At 39.4% G+C, this 15689-nt stretch overlaps 1 protein-coding gene across 1 annotated transcript; it reads right to left on the minus strand.

Moving 5' to 3' along the window:
- Nucleotides 1-234: 234 nt before the first annotated feature.
- On the minus strand, nucleotides 235-14301 carry LOC149838641 (large ribosomal subunit protein uL3c-like). The gene is made up of 2 exons (XM_090006722.1): nucleotides 13685-14301; nucleotides 235-648 (listed from the first exon to the last, which is right to left on the minus strand). Exons 1-2 carry the CDS (start codon nucleotides 14241-14243, stop codon nucleotides 359-361), a joined length of 849 nt encoding a protein of 282 aa, XP_089862848.1. The 5' UTR covers nucleotides 14244-14301; the 3' UTR covers nucleotides 235-358.
- Between the last annotated feature and the right edge of the window lie 1388 nt (nucleotides 14302-15689).

Here is a 15689-nt window from a genome sequence, read left to right on the forward strand (position 1 = left end):
TTATGGTGGAGAATGAATGGTAATTTTCTATTTTTTATGGATTTTAAAGTACAAACGCTTTACCTGAATTTCTCCAACCACTGAATTTAGGATAGTTCTCAAAGTTCATGAAACGGCAATTCCTGACGATGCAGATCCCTACCACATGTATGACTCAAAGAATATCAAGCCCATCTCTTGTTGAATTTGATATGCACACATTTTTCTCATTTAACAGAAAAATTATTTCTCCAATTAAAAAAATCAAAAAATTTGCTTCCTTAACTTGTAAAACAGATGAATTGAGTACAAGGATCATGCTAAAAAGATGTCTTAGGATTGAATGAAAGTAGAAATGAAAGAGCTCTACATATGCCTGCTAATTTTTTGGTATGTTTTTACCAACAATCTTTGCAGGTGTTATGCGCAGGAGATTTCCTGGCTTACCAGGAACAGCACCCTTGATCATCATTACTCGAAGCTCATTATCTATTTTAACCACCTGCAATTTTCTGATTTTTGTCTTTGTCCCTCCCATCCTACCAGGCATCTTTTTCCCTTTATATACATGTCCAGGCGTTGTTCCCGCACCAATCGAACCCAAGGCTCTGTGGCTTTTTGAACCATGAGTCATTGGACCACGTCGAAAATTGTGTCTTTTAATCCCACCTGCAAAAATCAAAGAAAACACATAAAACTAAGTTCTACAAAAATGGAAAAAAAAAAGTTGTCTTTTCCCTGGCTGAATGTGGATTTAACACAATTGAAGTCCTGAACAGAAAAAATCCAATTGAAAATTCAACCTTTAAAACTTAAGCAATAACTATAGGTATAAACAAGCCGAGACCAGCACAGTACTATGCTGGTCTGGCTCAAAAAGATGGAACTGTGGGCTCAAGCTGTAGCCAAGCTCATGAAAGTATAAAGTTTGGTTTGCTTAAGCTCATTCTCAGATCAAATGAACATCAGTAAAAGTAAATTTTCTTAAGTTAATTTACTATAGTGGTGATTGAATTTCAATCATCATCATACAAGAACCTGACATGCAAACTGAAAGCTCTGGAAACTTTCCAATGAAAGAAAGAAAAACCAGATTTTGGAATGTGAAAGTTGTGCAGAAAGCACATGAAACTTTTTCAAAGGAAAGAATAAAGAATGCATGAAAATTGCTGCCAGAAAGTACAAACCTCATATGCACCTTGCACAGACATTTTCTGAGAGAAAAAAATACAGATTAGGAAAAAGACAAGCAGCTGTAGCAGAACTGGCAAATAATTTCCTTCCAACACTTGGGAAATGTATGCAACCAACATCAGTCACAAGACTTCTACTGATGTCAGAAATAAACAGAACAAGATCTTACCCATTTTAGCTTTATGCCTAGGTATAAGTATAAGTGAGAGTTGTAAGGAAATGAGAGCCTCCAACCATGTTCACCAAATCACCAAAGTGGACACATAAAAGAGCTACAACAAAGTCCACCAAAATACCAAAGTGAACAAACAAGAAGCCAAAAATGGGTTCACACACAAAACCTACTAAAGGAGTCAACACAATAGGCTAAAAAAATAATATTTTATTGATATAAATCCATTCAAGAAGCATTACAATCAAGAGAGGACTCATCACCTATTTATAGACAAAGCGGGAGCTCCATAGAGTCATTGGAGCTGGTGACTAGTCAACCAATGTGTTGACTAGTTCAATAAGAACTAAAAAGTTTAAAATAAACTAACCTAGTTATATATATATATATAGAGAGAGAGAGAGAGACAGAAATATAAATATGTATATATATACATATATATTTACACAATGGATATACATTTTTAACACTCCCCCTCAAACTTATGGTTGGATAACCGAAAGTTTTTCTAAGAGAAAGTGAAATTTAGGTACAGCGAGAGGTTTGGTAAAGAAATCTACCAATTGGTATTCTAAGGTAACGTAGGGAAGATCAATAGTACCATGTAAATACTCTTCTCGTACATAATGACAGTCAATCTCAATATGTTTGGATCGTTCATGAAAGGTTCTGTTGCTGGCAATGTAGATGAAAGTTTTGTTGTTACAACACGTGTGATGCTTCTTTACTCGGGACGCCCACATCAGCCAACAATCTTCTTAGCCAGACTACCTCCATAGTGGTTGTAGTCATGGCTCGGTATTCTGCTTTAGTCGAAGAGAGAGACCTTTTGTTGCTTCTTACATCGCCATGAGATCAACGAGTCACCTAAGAAAACATAAAAACATATGGTTGAGTGTTGGTTATTGGGATCACCTCCCCAGTCAGCATCAATACAAGCAGTTAAATTTAAAGATGAAGAAGCAGATAAGAAAAGACCTCGATAAATGAAAGTCTTAATATATCTAATAATACGCAAAACTATTTCCATATAAACAGAAGTGGAAGCATGCTGAAACTGGTTAATTGTATGAATTGCATGCGTTATATTAGGTTTTAAAATTAAGAGATAAGAAAGTGCCTCGATAAGTTGTTTGTACAGTATTAGATTCTCAAGTGGTTATCCATCATCAATTCTCATTTTAGTATTGACAACTTCGAGAGTGTCAACCTTCTTATCATCTGAGACTCCAAACCTGGCAATGATATCTAGAGCAAATTTAGATTGAGTCAACAGATAACCTCTAGAAGAATAAGCAACTTCAATGCCAAGAAAATGTTTTAAAAAATCCAAATCAATCATTTCAAAATGTGTTTTGAGAAGTTTCTTAATGTATTCAACTCTCTACTTGTCTCCTCCGGTGATGATCATGTCGTCCACCTAAAGAAGAAGAAGAATACTTGCATCAAAAATCTTAATGAACAAAGTTGTATCATTCAAACAATGAAACTCAATATCAAGCATAACTTGAGTAAATATGGTCATATCATGCCTTTGGTACTTGTTTAAGACCATATGTAATGCCTCAAAATTTCAAACTTGTAAACTTTTAAAAATACTTAGAAAACCTTTCATTTTTCAGAGTTTTTATCAGCAAAAACGATTTTTTTAAAAAGCAAAACAAGTTGACAACTTTGGACACGTTACCGTAAAAATCCATTATCAAAAAACATTTTATACAAGACAATTTTTGAGCCAAATATTCATTATGAAAACTATCAGTTGTATAAAAGTTAGGGTTTCCCCTTATACAAAACTCCAACTAAAACAGGTGTCCCAGATACAAAATCGTGAGCAGAAGAGTGAAGTCTCAGGCCATCTCGCATCCTACCATCAGTTGTCTGAAAAAACTACTTGTCACATGCGCCCATAAAATGGGTCAATTTCACGAAAAACTGGTAGATACGCAAGCAAGACAATATGGAACCAAAATTAAAGCAAAGCATATTATGCTAGCATGATGAAAAGTTTAAATTAGTAATTAAGCTACACTAGCAGGAGAAGTTATCTATGAAGAAAATAATCTATTTCTAGCATGAATAATTGATTACACAAGCGGAGAGTAGTCAACTAAAGCAATTAACAGAATATAAGCATAAGCAATAAACAGTTCATCCATCTCAAAATGCACAATCAATAAATATTGTGAACAGGATAATCTTTGTTTCGATATTAGCTAGCCAGTGAGTACGCACAGACGCGAAACGTAGAAACAATCGAGACTGATCTGAGGGTTTATTATGCTATGTATTTTATGATACCCCGGATAGCTAGCTGAATCCGCTCTTAAGGGGACGGTCAGTGACCAAGAAAGGATTCCTCAAAGGCATTTGTGGCCACAGATGCATCCTACTTCTGCAGAAATCCATGGGATCTACCACCTAGGATAATTTTTGGCAGTCCCGTCCCCTAACTCCGATAACTGGGAAGACCGAGTCATTTGCCCGAGGGGTAGTTGTTAACAACCTGTCCATCGGAGTTTTTGTACTATCTATCCTCTCCCTTGATAGAAACAAGAGGCGAATGGGCGCATCAAGGGTTACTTAACTGACGCCCCATCCTATATGTTCTGGTCTTTCAGACCCACTCGAGCATATTGCCTGTAAAAGCGAATCATCACCATTTTATGTGATAACAAAGTGCTTATTGCACGTTTTGAGGTTGTCATCGACCTCTCATCACTCATCGTAGTACAAACATACCATACATGTCTAAAGGTACGGCTACGATGATAGGGGCATGGGTTTCTCAAAGGATAACCCAACAGAAAGTTTCATATAAGAAATTTAAAATTCAACATGCTTAGTCTTGCGAAACTGAAAACACTTGCATGATTTAGGATCTCCATGGATCTGAAATGTTTCTCCCAAGTGTACCAACTTGAGGAAAGTTAGTTGCTAATTTGAAACTCACAACATTCTCTAGCTTGGCTTTGCAAGACTGCATACTCGAGAAGCCGGGATCTGTGCAAGGAATCCCCTTCTCGAGACTGTAGTGCTCGTACGCAAATTCACGTCTTTTCGAAAAGAGCGAAAATGGTGTGCACTCCTGTGTGCCCTGCGAGACTTGCATTTAAGGAGTCACTAGTGCCAAAAATGTAAGTTTGCGCTCTAAGTGTGGCGGCAAGGGTAAACAAGAGTAGTAAAGCGAAAGCAATAGCTTGTGTAATAAAGTGCGACGGCAAAGCAAGTACAAAATAGTAAATGCAAAAACAAGCTTGTGCACTATAGCGTGGTGGCAAAGTAAAGACAGGAACAGTATAGACAGAAAGCAGTAAAGATAGGAAAGTAAATGTGAAAATAAAAGCATGTGGACATCAAGCGCGGCTGCAACAAAAAACAGGAAAGTAAATGCAAAAATAAAAGGCTTTGCACATTAAGCGCGGCGGCAACAGAAAGCAGTAAAGACAGAAAAATAAAAAAGGACAAGGATCGTGAAACAGCATCCTTGACTTAAAGGCATACATATATAGATATACGTATACATATATATATATATATATATTGTCCTTTGTCCTTTCTTTTCTATTTTAAATTTTAATTTTAATTAGTTTATTTTAGTTCATCCATTGTCCTTTGCGCAACTTTCTCCTACCTTGGAGAGTTGCGGCGTTGCGCACGTCTTCGAGTGTATGTGACGAATGTCTCGGGTCACGGGTCATGAATGGGCTCCGTTGTGCAAGTTGCGAAAGCAAAAACACCTGCTGAAGAAAAGAGGCAGGGGCAAGGGCACGACCCCCTCCTCGTTGGATGTCGGCTTGACCAAAATAGGGACACAGGGGGGTGGGCTCGGCTGTCAGACCGAGCCCGACCCTACTTGTCAGCGCAAGGGGGATACAGAGGGGGTGGGCTCGACTGTCAGGCCGAGCCCAACCCTTGCTCACAACAGAGGAGGGGTGGGGCTCGACTGTCAGGCCGAGCTCGGCCCTCGCCTGACAAAGGAAGAGGAGGGAGGCAGGGATTTTGCCCCTGCCTGCCAGGAGACGCAGAGGCAGGCTGCCTGAGAACGTAGAGAGAAAAAAGAGAGGGGTCTGGCCCCTCCTCTGCGTACAGAGGGAGCAGGGAGGGGCTCGACCCCTCACCTGCAACAAAGAAGACACAGGGAGGGTCTCGGGCCCCCTCTTGCAAACAGAGGACGCAGGGAGGGGCTCGGGCCCTCCCCTGTGTACAGAGAGAACAAGGAGGGGCTCGGCCCCTCCCTTGCAAACAGGGGACACAGGGAGAGGCTCGGCCTCTCCCCTGCGTACAAAGGGAACAGGGAGGGAAGTAGGGGTTTCGCCCCTCTCCTGCGTACAAAGGGAATAGGGAGGGAGGCACCCCTGCCTACCGGAAAAATAGGAGGGGCAGGGGCAATCACACACAAGCGGCAAAGGCGTCGCCCCTGCCAGAAAAAGAGAGGAAGACGAAGGGGACGAAGAAGACAACGCAAGAGGAGAGGGAGAGGGATTATGATGCAGGGAGGAATGCGATATGCTCACGATAATGGATACCCATGTAATGAAGTATGCGGAAGAATTCAAGAATGCCAAAGCATTCACAATGTCCAACACGGACAAATGAAACAAGCACAAGAGAGAAAATCCACTAAGGGATATACGAAGGGCCTTATAAAAAGGCTACACACATAAAAGAATATTTCTTTTATTGAAGAGGAGCTCTCTAAGAGCCATACAAAATACAAGGGGGGTTCCCCCTATTTATAAGAGAAGGGAGACCAAAGGGGGCTCCCAATAGAGTCGTTGGGAGCCCCCAACGACTCCATTGTGACCGTTGGGAGCCCCCAACGGTCACAATTGTGACCGTTGGGGGCCCCAACGACTCCATTGTGGGGCCCCTTTTCGGTATCCCAAAATACATTTAAAAAATAAAAAACAGCAAAATAAAAGAAATAAAACAAGTACCCCTATTGGGTACTTGGTGAAAAGACCATAATACCCCTATCGGGTATTATGGTAAATGCATCTATATTTATATATATATAGATGTATATTATTACATATGTCTTAACAACCCACACTGTCGTTCCTCAGTGCAACAACAAAAATGAATCACCCACGCACAGGCTTGACGTTGTCGTGGATCTGTCTGGTGCCCGATCAGTTGTGTGATGGCAAGAGAAGCAAAAGGAGTGCACCGTAAGGGATCAAATCAATGGATCTGATCAACGTCTTTTATTCAAAGGACCAATAAACTATTACAATGTTCAAAAGGCAAACAAGCTAACAACTATTGGCTGAATGTAAAGAACTAATGCAAACAATGTGAGAAACCTACGGCTGTAGTGAAACCAACAGAAAAGGACAAAACCAGGAGAAGAAAAGCAACAATAGAAGAAAAGTCGTGCGGCTAAAGAAAAGTAACAGAGCTGTTGCAAGGGTTTAATTTCTCTTTGTCTTGCGCACGCAACCCTAGAGGGGTTTTAAAGGTCTCGTCTGGTTCCAGATATCGGGTCCGGCCCCGAACCCGATACCGCTCTGCTATGTCACATGGGTGCGGGTGCGGGTGCGGGTTCGGGTGCGGGGATTCGGCACTTCCAAAAAACCCGGGTGCGGGGGTGCGGCAGGGGCAAAAATGTAAAAAAAAAAAAATATATATATATATATATATATATATATATATATATATATATATATCAAGGGGGTCAGCAGCTCTGTCAGCTGTCAGCAGCTGACAGACAGCTGCTGCGGCTGACAGCAGCTGCTGCAGCTGACAGCAGCTGTCAGCAGACTGCTGCAGCTGTTCTGACAGACAACTGCTGTCAGCAGCTGACAGACAGCTGCTGTCAGCAGCTGTCAGCATTACTTTTTTTTAAAAAAATTTCGCAGCCCATTAGGGCAATTTTTAAAAAAAAAAAATAAATCCAAAACAAGAATGGACCAAAATGATCCTGGGTGCGGTCAACGCACCCAGGATAGGGTTGACCGCACCCGGTGCCGCACCCGCACACGCACCCGCGTCGAGTCGCGTCGACGCGGGTGCGGCACCCTGCTAGCCGAATCCCTGTGACATAGCCGCTCTGGTGTGCTGCTTGATCTGGAGTTGTCTGTCTCATACTCTCTGTGCTCGCCTGGAATTGGTATGCAGCGGGACCTCTTCCCCATGTCTTGGAACCGATATCTGGATTGGATCCAATCCCTAGAGTGTAAATTTGGTCCCTGGCTTGGGTCACGCTGTATGGATCCGGGTCCATCCTACTCTGCATCAGATTACCTGAGAGGGAAACGAGGTAGGGGGAGTTCAGGGACGGCGTCGAGTGGAGGCCACCAGCGTCAGGGTGGCTGCGGAGAGCTAGGGACGAAGGGGGTCGTTGGGGCTGCCGGCGCTGAGTGGTTGGAGCGAGCAAGTGAGAGAGGGAAAAGGTAACAAATAGAGAGAGAGAGAGAGATCGCGAGGAGAGGGGGACAGCAGAGGGGAGGTGAGGATGTGGGTCAGGTGCAGGGTGGGGTTGTCGGCGAGGGCTCCGGCGAGCTGCAAAGGACGGAGGTCGGAGGTCAAACGAGAAGAGAGAGAGAAAGGGATAGCGAGCATCGAAAGGGGTTTTCTCGAATGAGAAAACCCTACCCCTTTCGCTGCTTAAATAAGCACGAGGGGGGGGGGGGGGGTTATCGGGTACCCGGGTCGGATCCAGATCCGACCCGAGTCTAAAAAAAAATTCTAAAAATCTCGAGCCTTACACCATAAACACTCAACTACAACATATAAGTTTCTTTCGTGAGAGAATATCTTGTATAATCCAAGTATTTGCTTCTTCTAAGACATCTAGCTATACCCTCATGGTTTTTACCCATTTAGAGTGTTCTTTTGCTAGATCATAGGTTGAGGTCCCTACATACGAGTGTATTAATGCAATATAGGCTTGGTACTTAGGTGAAAATGAGTTATAAGATACAAATTTCTCAGGAGGTTTTGATACTCTAGTTGATCTTCTAGTTTGTGTTTTCATTATCAATATATCTTTCTAGTGCACATGGAGGTTTATAATCACTACACCTGGAATATTATATACAACTTTAATCTCATTATCACGTGATTGTTCTTGACTCTATATCATCTCTAAGATCTTCATCAAGATCAACATTATAATTGTCATACTTTGAAATTAGATCTAGCAAAAAAGAATACTCAGTTATTTTTTTAGATTTTTCAATTTCAAAAAACCTTTCTTTTTCTAAAAAAGGCACATTCCTTGAAACATATAGCTTTTTATTTTTAAAATCAAAGCATCTAATACCTTTTTTATTACTTGCATACCCCAAAAAGACACAAAGAATAACACAGGGAGAAAGTTTATCATTCTTAGCAATAAAAACGAAACATTTACACCTAAAAACTCTCAATCTAGAATAATCAAGAATTAGTTTGAAAAGTTTTTGAATTGGTGACACATTTTTCAAAGATGATGGCATTATGTTAATGAGATAAATCACAGTCAATGCGGCTTCAACCCAAAATTCTTTAGGTATTTGGTTTGCAATAAGCAAGGTTTTTGTTGTTTCTATAATATGCCTATATTTTTTTTCAGCTAAACCATTTTGTTATGGAGTGTAAGGGCATGATTTTTTATGTGTAATTTTATTTAAATCTAGATAATCTTTAAATTCTTTTGATAAAAATTATCCCCTTGAATCAATGCAAAAGATGAAAATATCATTTTTTAATTTATTTTTGACCAAACTGTGAAATATTTGAAAATGTAAAAAAACTTCATATTGGTGTTCAAGGAAATAGATCCAAGTATGTCTGGTACCCTTAGATATAATAGGTGTTGGGCCCCAAACATCCGAATGTATAACTCAAGCAGTTGTGAAGAAACAAAGGTTCTTTCTTGAAATGGCAATCTCTTCATTTTGCAAAGAATACAATCTTCATATGTAAAGTTTCAGAATTACAAAAAAAAATCATCTTTGAAAAATATTGAATTTTGAATACATTAATATGGCTAAACCTTTTATGCCATAAAACCAAATCTAAGTTATGAACATTATAACAAAAAATATTTTTGGGTATTTTCAAAAAATCCATGTAGTACAAACATCATTTCCTATGGCCTTCCCCAATCAGCTTCCCTAACTAGCAATTCTGCACTCGACAACTACGAGAGGAGAAGGAAACGTTACACCCATGGTCAGATAACTGAGAAACACACAAAAGATTTAAATTTAATTTAGGAATATATCTAATTTTTTTAATAGAAAATCTTTTTGAACTTTAAGAAATATTTTTGAAATTCTCTATTCTTTTTATCTCAAGACATATCCCATCGGCAGTAAACACATTTGACCCGCTTGAGTTACAACATTCAAATAACATATTACCATTTTGTGTCCCATGAAAAGAGGTGCCTAAGTCAAGAAGTCAAAGAAATTTATCGGGATCGAAAAAGACGAATGAAGACACTGCGGCTCCAATTGATGAAGATGCTCCTTTGAGTAGAGGTTGAAGGGCCTCTGCTAATTGTGTCAAAGGCATATTACCAATTGATGAATCTTGTGTGATTTGACATCACTTGACTCTTGTGGAGGTCCAACCAAGGAAAAAGTCATTTTCAACTTTGAACAATAGGTTTTAATGTGTCCTGAATCATGACAGTAATAACAAAACTTTTTCTTCTCATACTCATTGCCTCGTTTTCCATAATGTTCATTGTTTGGTGTTCCATAGTGTGCCGGTTTGTAGGTACAAACATAGTTTTTCGGTCTAGATACGGCTAGAACCGAGTCATCATCACTCTTAAAAATCTTTTTTAAAAGTCTATTTTCCTTCATACTTAATTTATCTATAGTGTCTTCAATTGAGGTAACTTTTCGCCAATTAAGGAGAACGGATTTGGTGGATTCAAATTCTGATCTCAATTCATTAATAAATTGGTAAAAATGCTCCGCATCTATTTGATTTTGACAGAGTTCTATATCTTCGGGACAATGTCATTTTGGTTCAAGAAGAGTTAACTTTTCCTAAAGCTTGAACAATTCATTATAGTATTCTCTAATACTCTTGTCCCCTTGAGTCATGTTTCGAACTTTGTCTTGCAAGTTGTACATATGTGCAATATCTTTAAGAGAATACATTCTCTTGAGATAATTTCATGCCTTAGTTGCATGTTTGAATTTAGCAAGACTATAACACTTCTTAATATCAACACTACTAATTAGCCAAGACATAATCTTGGCATGCCCCATTCTCCATTCCTTTCATTTTTTCTCATAAGTAGTGTCATTGCCTTGGTTTTTTCAACCTCTATAAGAGACACTTATTTCTCACCTTCTACTTTGATAAGAAATAATTTGGGTTTCAGATCGGTCCCGTCCACTAGTCCCCATAACCCTTTTCTCCATATGAGGTGCTTCATAACTGAAACCCATGTTACATAATTTGAGTCACTAAGTTTAATGGGTTTTAGTCAAAGATGAGGAGATTAAGGAGAGATGGAAAGATTATTTTGATAAGCTATTAAATGAAAGTCATGCTCAGGATCTTGAAGACTTCTCTATTCCTTTTCATGAGATGAATCGTGACTTCATGCGCAAGATTCAAAAGAAAGAAATTGGAGAGGCTTTAAAGAAAATGAAATCAAGAAGGGCAGTTGGCCTAGATGGTATACCTATCGAGGCTTGGAAATGCTTGGGAGAGAAAGGTTTAGAATGGTTGACAAATCTTTTTAACAAGATTTGACGGACAAATAAGATGCCTAATGAGTAGAGGAAGAGTACTTTGGTGTCTCTATATAAGAATAAGGGTGATATACAAGATTGCTCAAACTATCGTTGTATAAAACTCATGAGTCATACTATGAAACTTTGGGAGAGGGTGATTGAGTCTAGGTTGAGGAAGGTTGTCATGATATCAGAGAATCAATTTGGTTTTATGCCTGGAAGATCAACTATGGAAGCTATACATCTTCTTAGACAACTTATTGAGAGAAATAGAGAGAGGAGTAAAGATTTGCATATGGTTTTTATTGATTTGGAGAAGGCATACGATAGAGTACCTAGGGACGTTCTTTGGTGGACAATGATGAAGAAAGGTGTTTCTCTCAAGTACATTAGAATAATTAAAGATATGTATGAAGGAGTAGTAACCAATGTCCGCACTTGTGGAGGGGTGACAACCAATTTTCCTATAACGGTTGGGTTACATCAAGGATCTGCTTTAAGCCCTTTCCTATTTGCTATAGTGATGGATGAGCTTACGAGATCAATTCAAGAAAATGTGTCGTGGTGTATGTTGTTTGCTGATGATATTGTTTTGATTGATGAGTCTAGAGCTGGGGTTAATGCTAAGTTAGAATTATGGAGACAGACATTGGAAGCGAGAGGTTTTAAGTTGAGTAAGAGTAAGACATAATACATGGAATGTCGGTTTAGTAAGCAACGTAGTGATGGGAGTGTAGTGAAGCTTGGTGAGCAAGAAATACCGGTGGATGATTGTTTCAAATATTTGGGATCTATCATTCAAAAGTATGGAGAAATTGATGGAGATGTAAATCATAGGATAAAGGTTGGGTGGATGAAATGGAAAAGTGCAACTGGAGTGTTGTGCGATCGTAGAATGCCATTGCGGTTGAAGGGAAAGTTTTATAAGACGACTATTAGGCCTGCTTTACTATATGGTACGGAATGTTGGGCTGCCAAGAGACATCATATTCAAAAAATGAGTGTAGTTGAGATGCGTATGCTGAGATGGATGTGTGGAAATACAATAAAAGATAAGATTCGGAACGAGGAGATACGTAAGAAGGTAGGTGTTGCACCCATTGAAAATAAGATGAGAGAGAATCGTTTACGGTGGTTTGGACATATTCGGCGAAGGCCTAATGATGCTCCAGTTAGAAGGATGGAGAAATGGGGAAATATATTAGTTAGAAGAGGTCGAGGTAGGCCTAGGAAGACATGGATGGAGGTGATAGGAAAGGATATGAATGCTTTGAACCTCACCGAGGACATGGCATTGGATAGAAATGATTGGAGGAGAAGGATTCATGTGGAAGACCCATAATGATTTTCTTTTTTGGTTCATATCGCCGACCCCAATTATTTTGGGATGAAGGCGTAGTTTTTGTTGTTGTTGTTGAAGTTTAATGGGTTTTATGGTCACATTTTCATTATCATCCATTTTTAAGAAAAGAATAGAGAAAAGAAATAAAAATGAGGAAGAAAGCAAGGTGAAGATCATGAGCACTCCACCACCAAGCAAGCACCACCGATAACAAACACGAATACCCCTCCACTAAGTAAGCACCACCAATCTTTTACTTGAAACACAATCATGATCTCACAAGTACTTGAATAGGAATTGCAAAAGAGCTTCAATACTTTTAAATTTTGAATAGCACATTTCCCGATGCACAAAAACAAATTCATCTTAATCATCAAGATCTGATACCATGTAAGAAAATGAAAGCCTCCAACGATGTTCACCAAATCACCAAAATGGACACACAAAAAAGCCACAACAAAGTCCACCAAAATACCAAAATAAACACGCAAGAAGCCACAAATGGGCTCACACACAAAACCCACTAAAGGGGTCAACACAAGAGGCTAAAGAAATAATATTTTATTGATATAAATCCATGCAAAAAACATTACAATGAAGAGGGGATTCAACCCCTATTTATACACAAAGTGGGAGCTCCATAGAGTGGTTGGAGCTAGTCCAACGGCTCTTGCCTCCACCCACTCTATTGACTGGTCAACTAATGTGTCGACTAGTTTAATAAGAATTAAAAAGTTTTAAATAAATTAACCTAGTTCCAACCTAGATATATATATATATATGTGTGTGTGTGTGTGTGTGTGTGTGTGTGTGTGTGTACACAGTGTATATACATTTTTAACAAGAGCTACAAACTGCATTTCTCAATCAAATTCCATTGTAAACACCCTTCAACACCACGGTATCATCACTCCGCTACAAACAGTTGGATTACCACATCCATTAGCCGTTTCAAATACTTCAATCATGTAAAGATTTCACCTCATGAATTACTTATTTTTCATGTATAAATCCAAAATAAAAGAAACCATCAAAACACAGATGAGTCATAATCAGAATCGAACATATCGTTTAATTAGAAACAAATAAACACAAAACAAGTGAATAGAACTAACTAATTCATTCAACACCAGACCATCAATTATCTAAGATTGTGCATTCGGAGACCAACAAATTCGACTACTTTTTAAATTCATCAATGCTCACCAAATTCAATAATCTAGAGAATCTTTTGATTTCTCCACCATGAAATCATAGTAGAAACACATTTCACGAACTCCTCAAGGATGGCAGATGAATTAGTACCTTGGAACCCTTTTCCGATCGACTTCCCGGAGACGTCGACGAGGTCGCCTTCCTTGAAGACGTCTTCGATGACCAACCTCTGGTTGGGCTCGAACCCTTCGACGGAAACCAGCCGGAACTCCTGCAGATGCCTCATGGGGATCGCACCCACCTTGTTGAGATGGCCCAGTTCGGGCTTGGTGAGCTTCCTATCCCTGACCCTCCGGTAGCCAACCTGGACGGCATTGTAGCCCTCGGTGGCCTCGGCCTTCACCTGGGTGACGATGTTCCCCTCGCGAAAGCCGACCACCGTAACAGGGACGACCTTACCGCCTGGCTCGAAGTATGTCATCATCCCCAATTTGGTGCCCATCACCCCAATCCCGGCCTCCATGCTCATTGACACAACTGGCTTCCTCTGTATGGGGGTCAGGGTTTTGTTGGTGGGGAGGGATATGGAGATGGTGGGGAGGTGGTGGTAGGGTTTAAGGCCATTGTAGGGCTTCGGAAAGGGAGTTTGGGAAGGGGAACAAGAGGAGATTGGGGTAAATGGGGAGCGGATAGAGATGGAAATGGCCATCTTCTCAGGAGAGAGAGAGAGACAGCTAGCTCTCCATGAGCTTAGAGAGAGAGAGATTCTTACTGCCTTATCCGTTGAATTTTTCACTGATGAAAATACCCTTAAGTTTTGCCTGGTATATGGGATTTTGGCCGTGGTGGGTAACTCAAACGTTCTAGGGTAGTTTAGTCATTTGAACTTGACTCTTGGAGCGTTCCATGGAATTCGAGAACTCAGTTTGTGGTTATGAATTCATTGTTCGACAAAGAGTGCTATTTTTCCTAATTTTTGTGTTTTAACAGGAATGCAATATGTCAACAAAATTTCAATCCCATGAACTCGGCTTCCTGAACCAAAAGCGCACTGCAAGAAATGGCTTTGCCGTTGTTTCAGTTTAAAAGAAATTATAATTTGAATGTTCAGCTAGAAAAGAAATCAAATCCTAAAATAGTGACGCTTGTGAAAGTTTTTCATTTCTTCCTTTTTTCTTACAAAACTTTTGGAAGGTGGGAAAGTGATTCATTTTCATGTGAAAATGAACACTCATGTACAGGCATGTTTGCTAACTTCTCATGAGATTCGGACTCTCGTGCAAGTAAAAGAATAAATCTCGTTGGCACAGCTAACCAAACATCGGAAAATGAGCGGTGAGAAACTAAAATCATAATTGCAAGGGGCCTTTTGCGATTCTGATTCATGACTCCAAATCAAGCTTGGGATCTATTATCCCAAGTCAGTGAGAAATTAGATCCTGGTCAAAGAGACTTGTCATGGGATTTGAAGTCACACATCCATCCATATGATTTTGATTCCCATGAAAGTTTTTACCACCCATAATTTGTGCCTATGATCTCTCTCTCTCACACAGAATATTAATAGGTTAGATATGAAAATTATCATATTCAACCTATATATGAAATGAAGCCCATGATTTGATATTTAATTAAATATCTATTTATTCAAATGCATTTCGTCTTTGCTTCTCGATTCATTGCTTTTGAATTTTATCTTCAATTTTGGATCTCCAAAATTGAGAAATCTCAATTTATAAAGTTCAAAACAAACATAAGAAATTGATACAAAGGATTCTACATAATATGATTCATTTTTCACATACGATTTACTTTCAGATGTGTAAATGTCTTTCCGAACGTGACCAAAAAGAGTTTGTCAAAAGCATGCCTGTGAAGAACATGTACACTTGGTTTTGTTATCAAGCTGAGTAAATCATTAGCCTCGCTGAGTTAAAACTTGCAAGCAGTCTAATACAGTCTACAAAACTAATAGAAAATTAGTAACAATATGGGTAGCAGGCCTGCAGTTCAGGAGCAAGCATTGTGTTTCAATTGTTTTTTTGGTGATTTGGATAAAGACTGATGCTTTCATCAGCTTATGTAGTTGTGCACTAAGATGGTCACAAACCCTCATATGTATGTGTATATGTAGTTGAAATCTTGTGAACAATAA

Source organism: Nuphar pumila, chromosome 5 (genome assembly GCF_984573655.1).
Source record: "Nuphar pumila chromosome 5, dmNupPumi1.hap1.1, whole genome shotgun sequence".
NCBI classification, from domain to species: Eukaryota; Viridiplantae; Streptophyta; class Magnoliopsida; order Nymphaeales; family Nymphaeaceae; genus Nuphar; species Nuphar pumila.

What these genes read in the sequence shown, in the direction of transcription:
- LOC149838641 (XM_090006722.1), bottom strand. Translation starts at nt 14,243, where the DNA reads ATGGCCATTTCCATCTCTATCCGCTCCCCATTTACCCCAATCTCCTCT. An exon ending in GATCGGAAAAGGGTTCCAAG is followed by an intron (nt 649 to 13,684) that starts GTACTAATTCAT and finishes TGATTTTTGCAG; the next exon opens with GTGGGATTAAAAGACACAAT.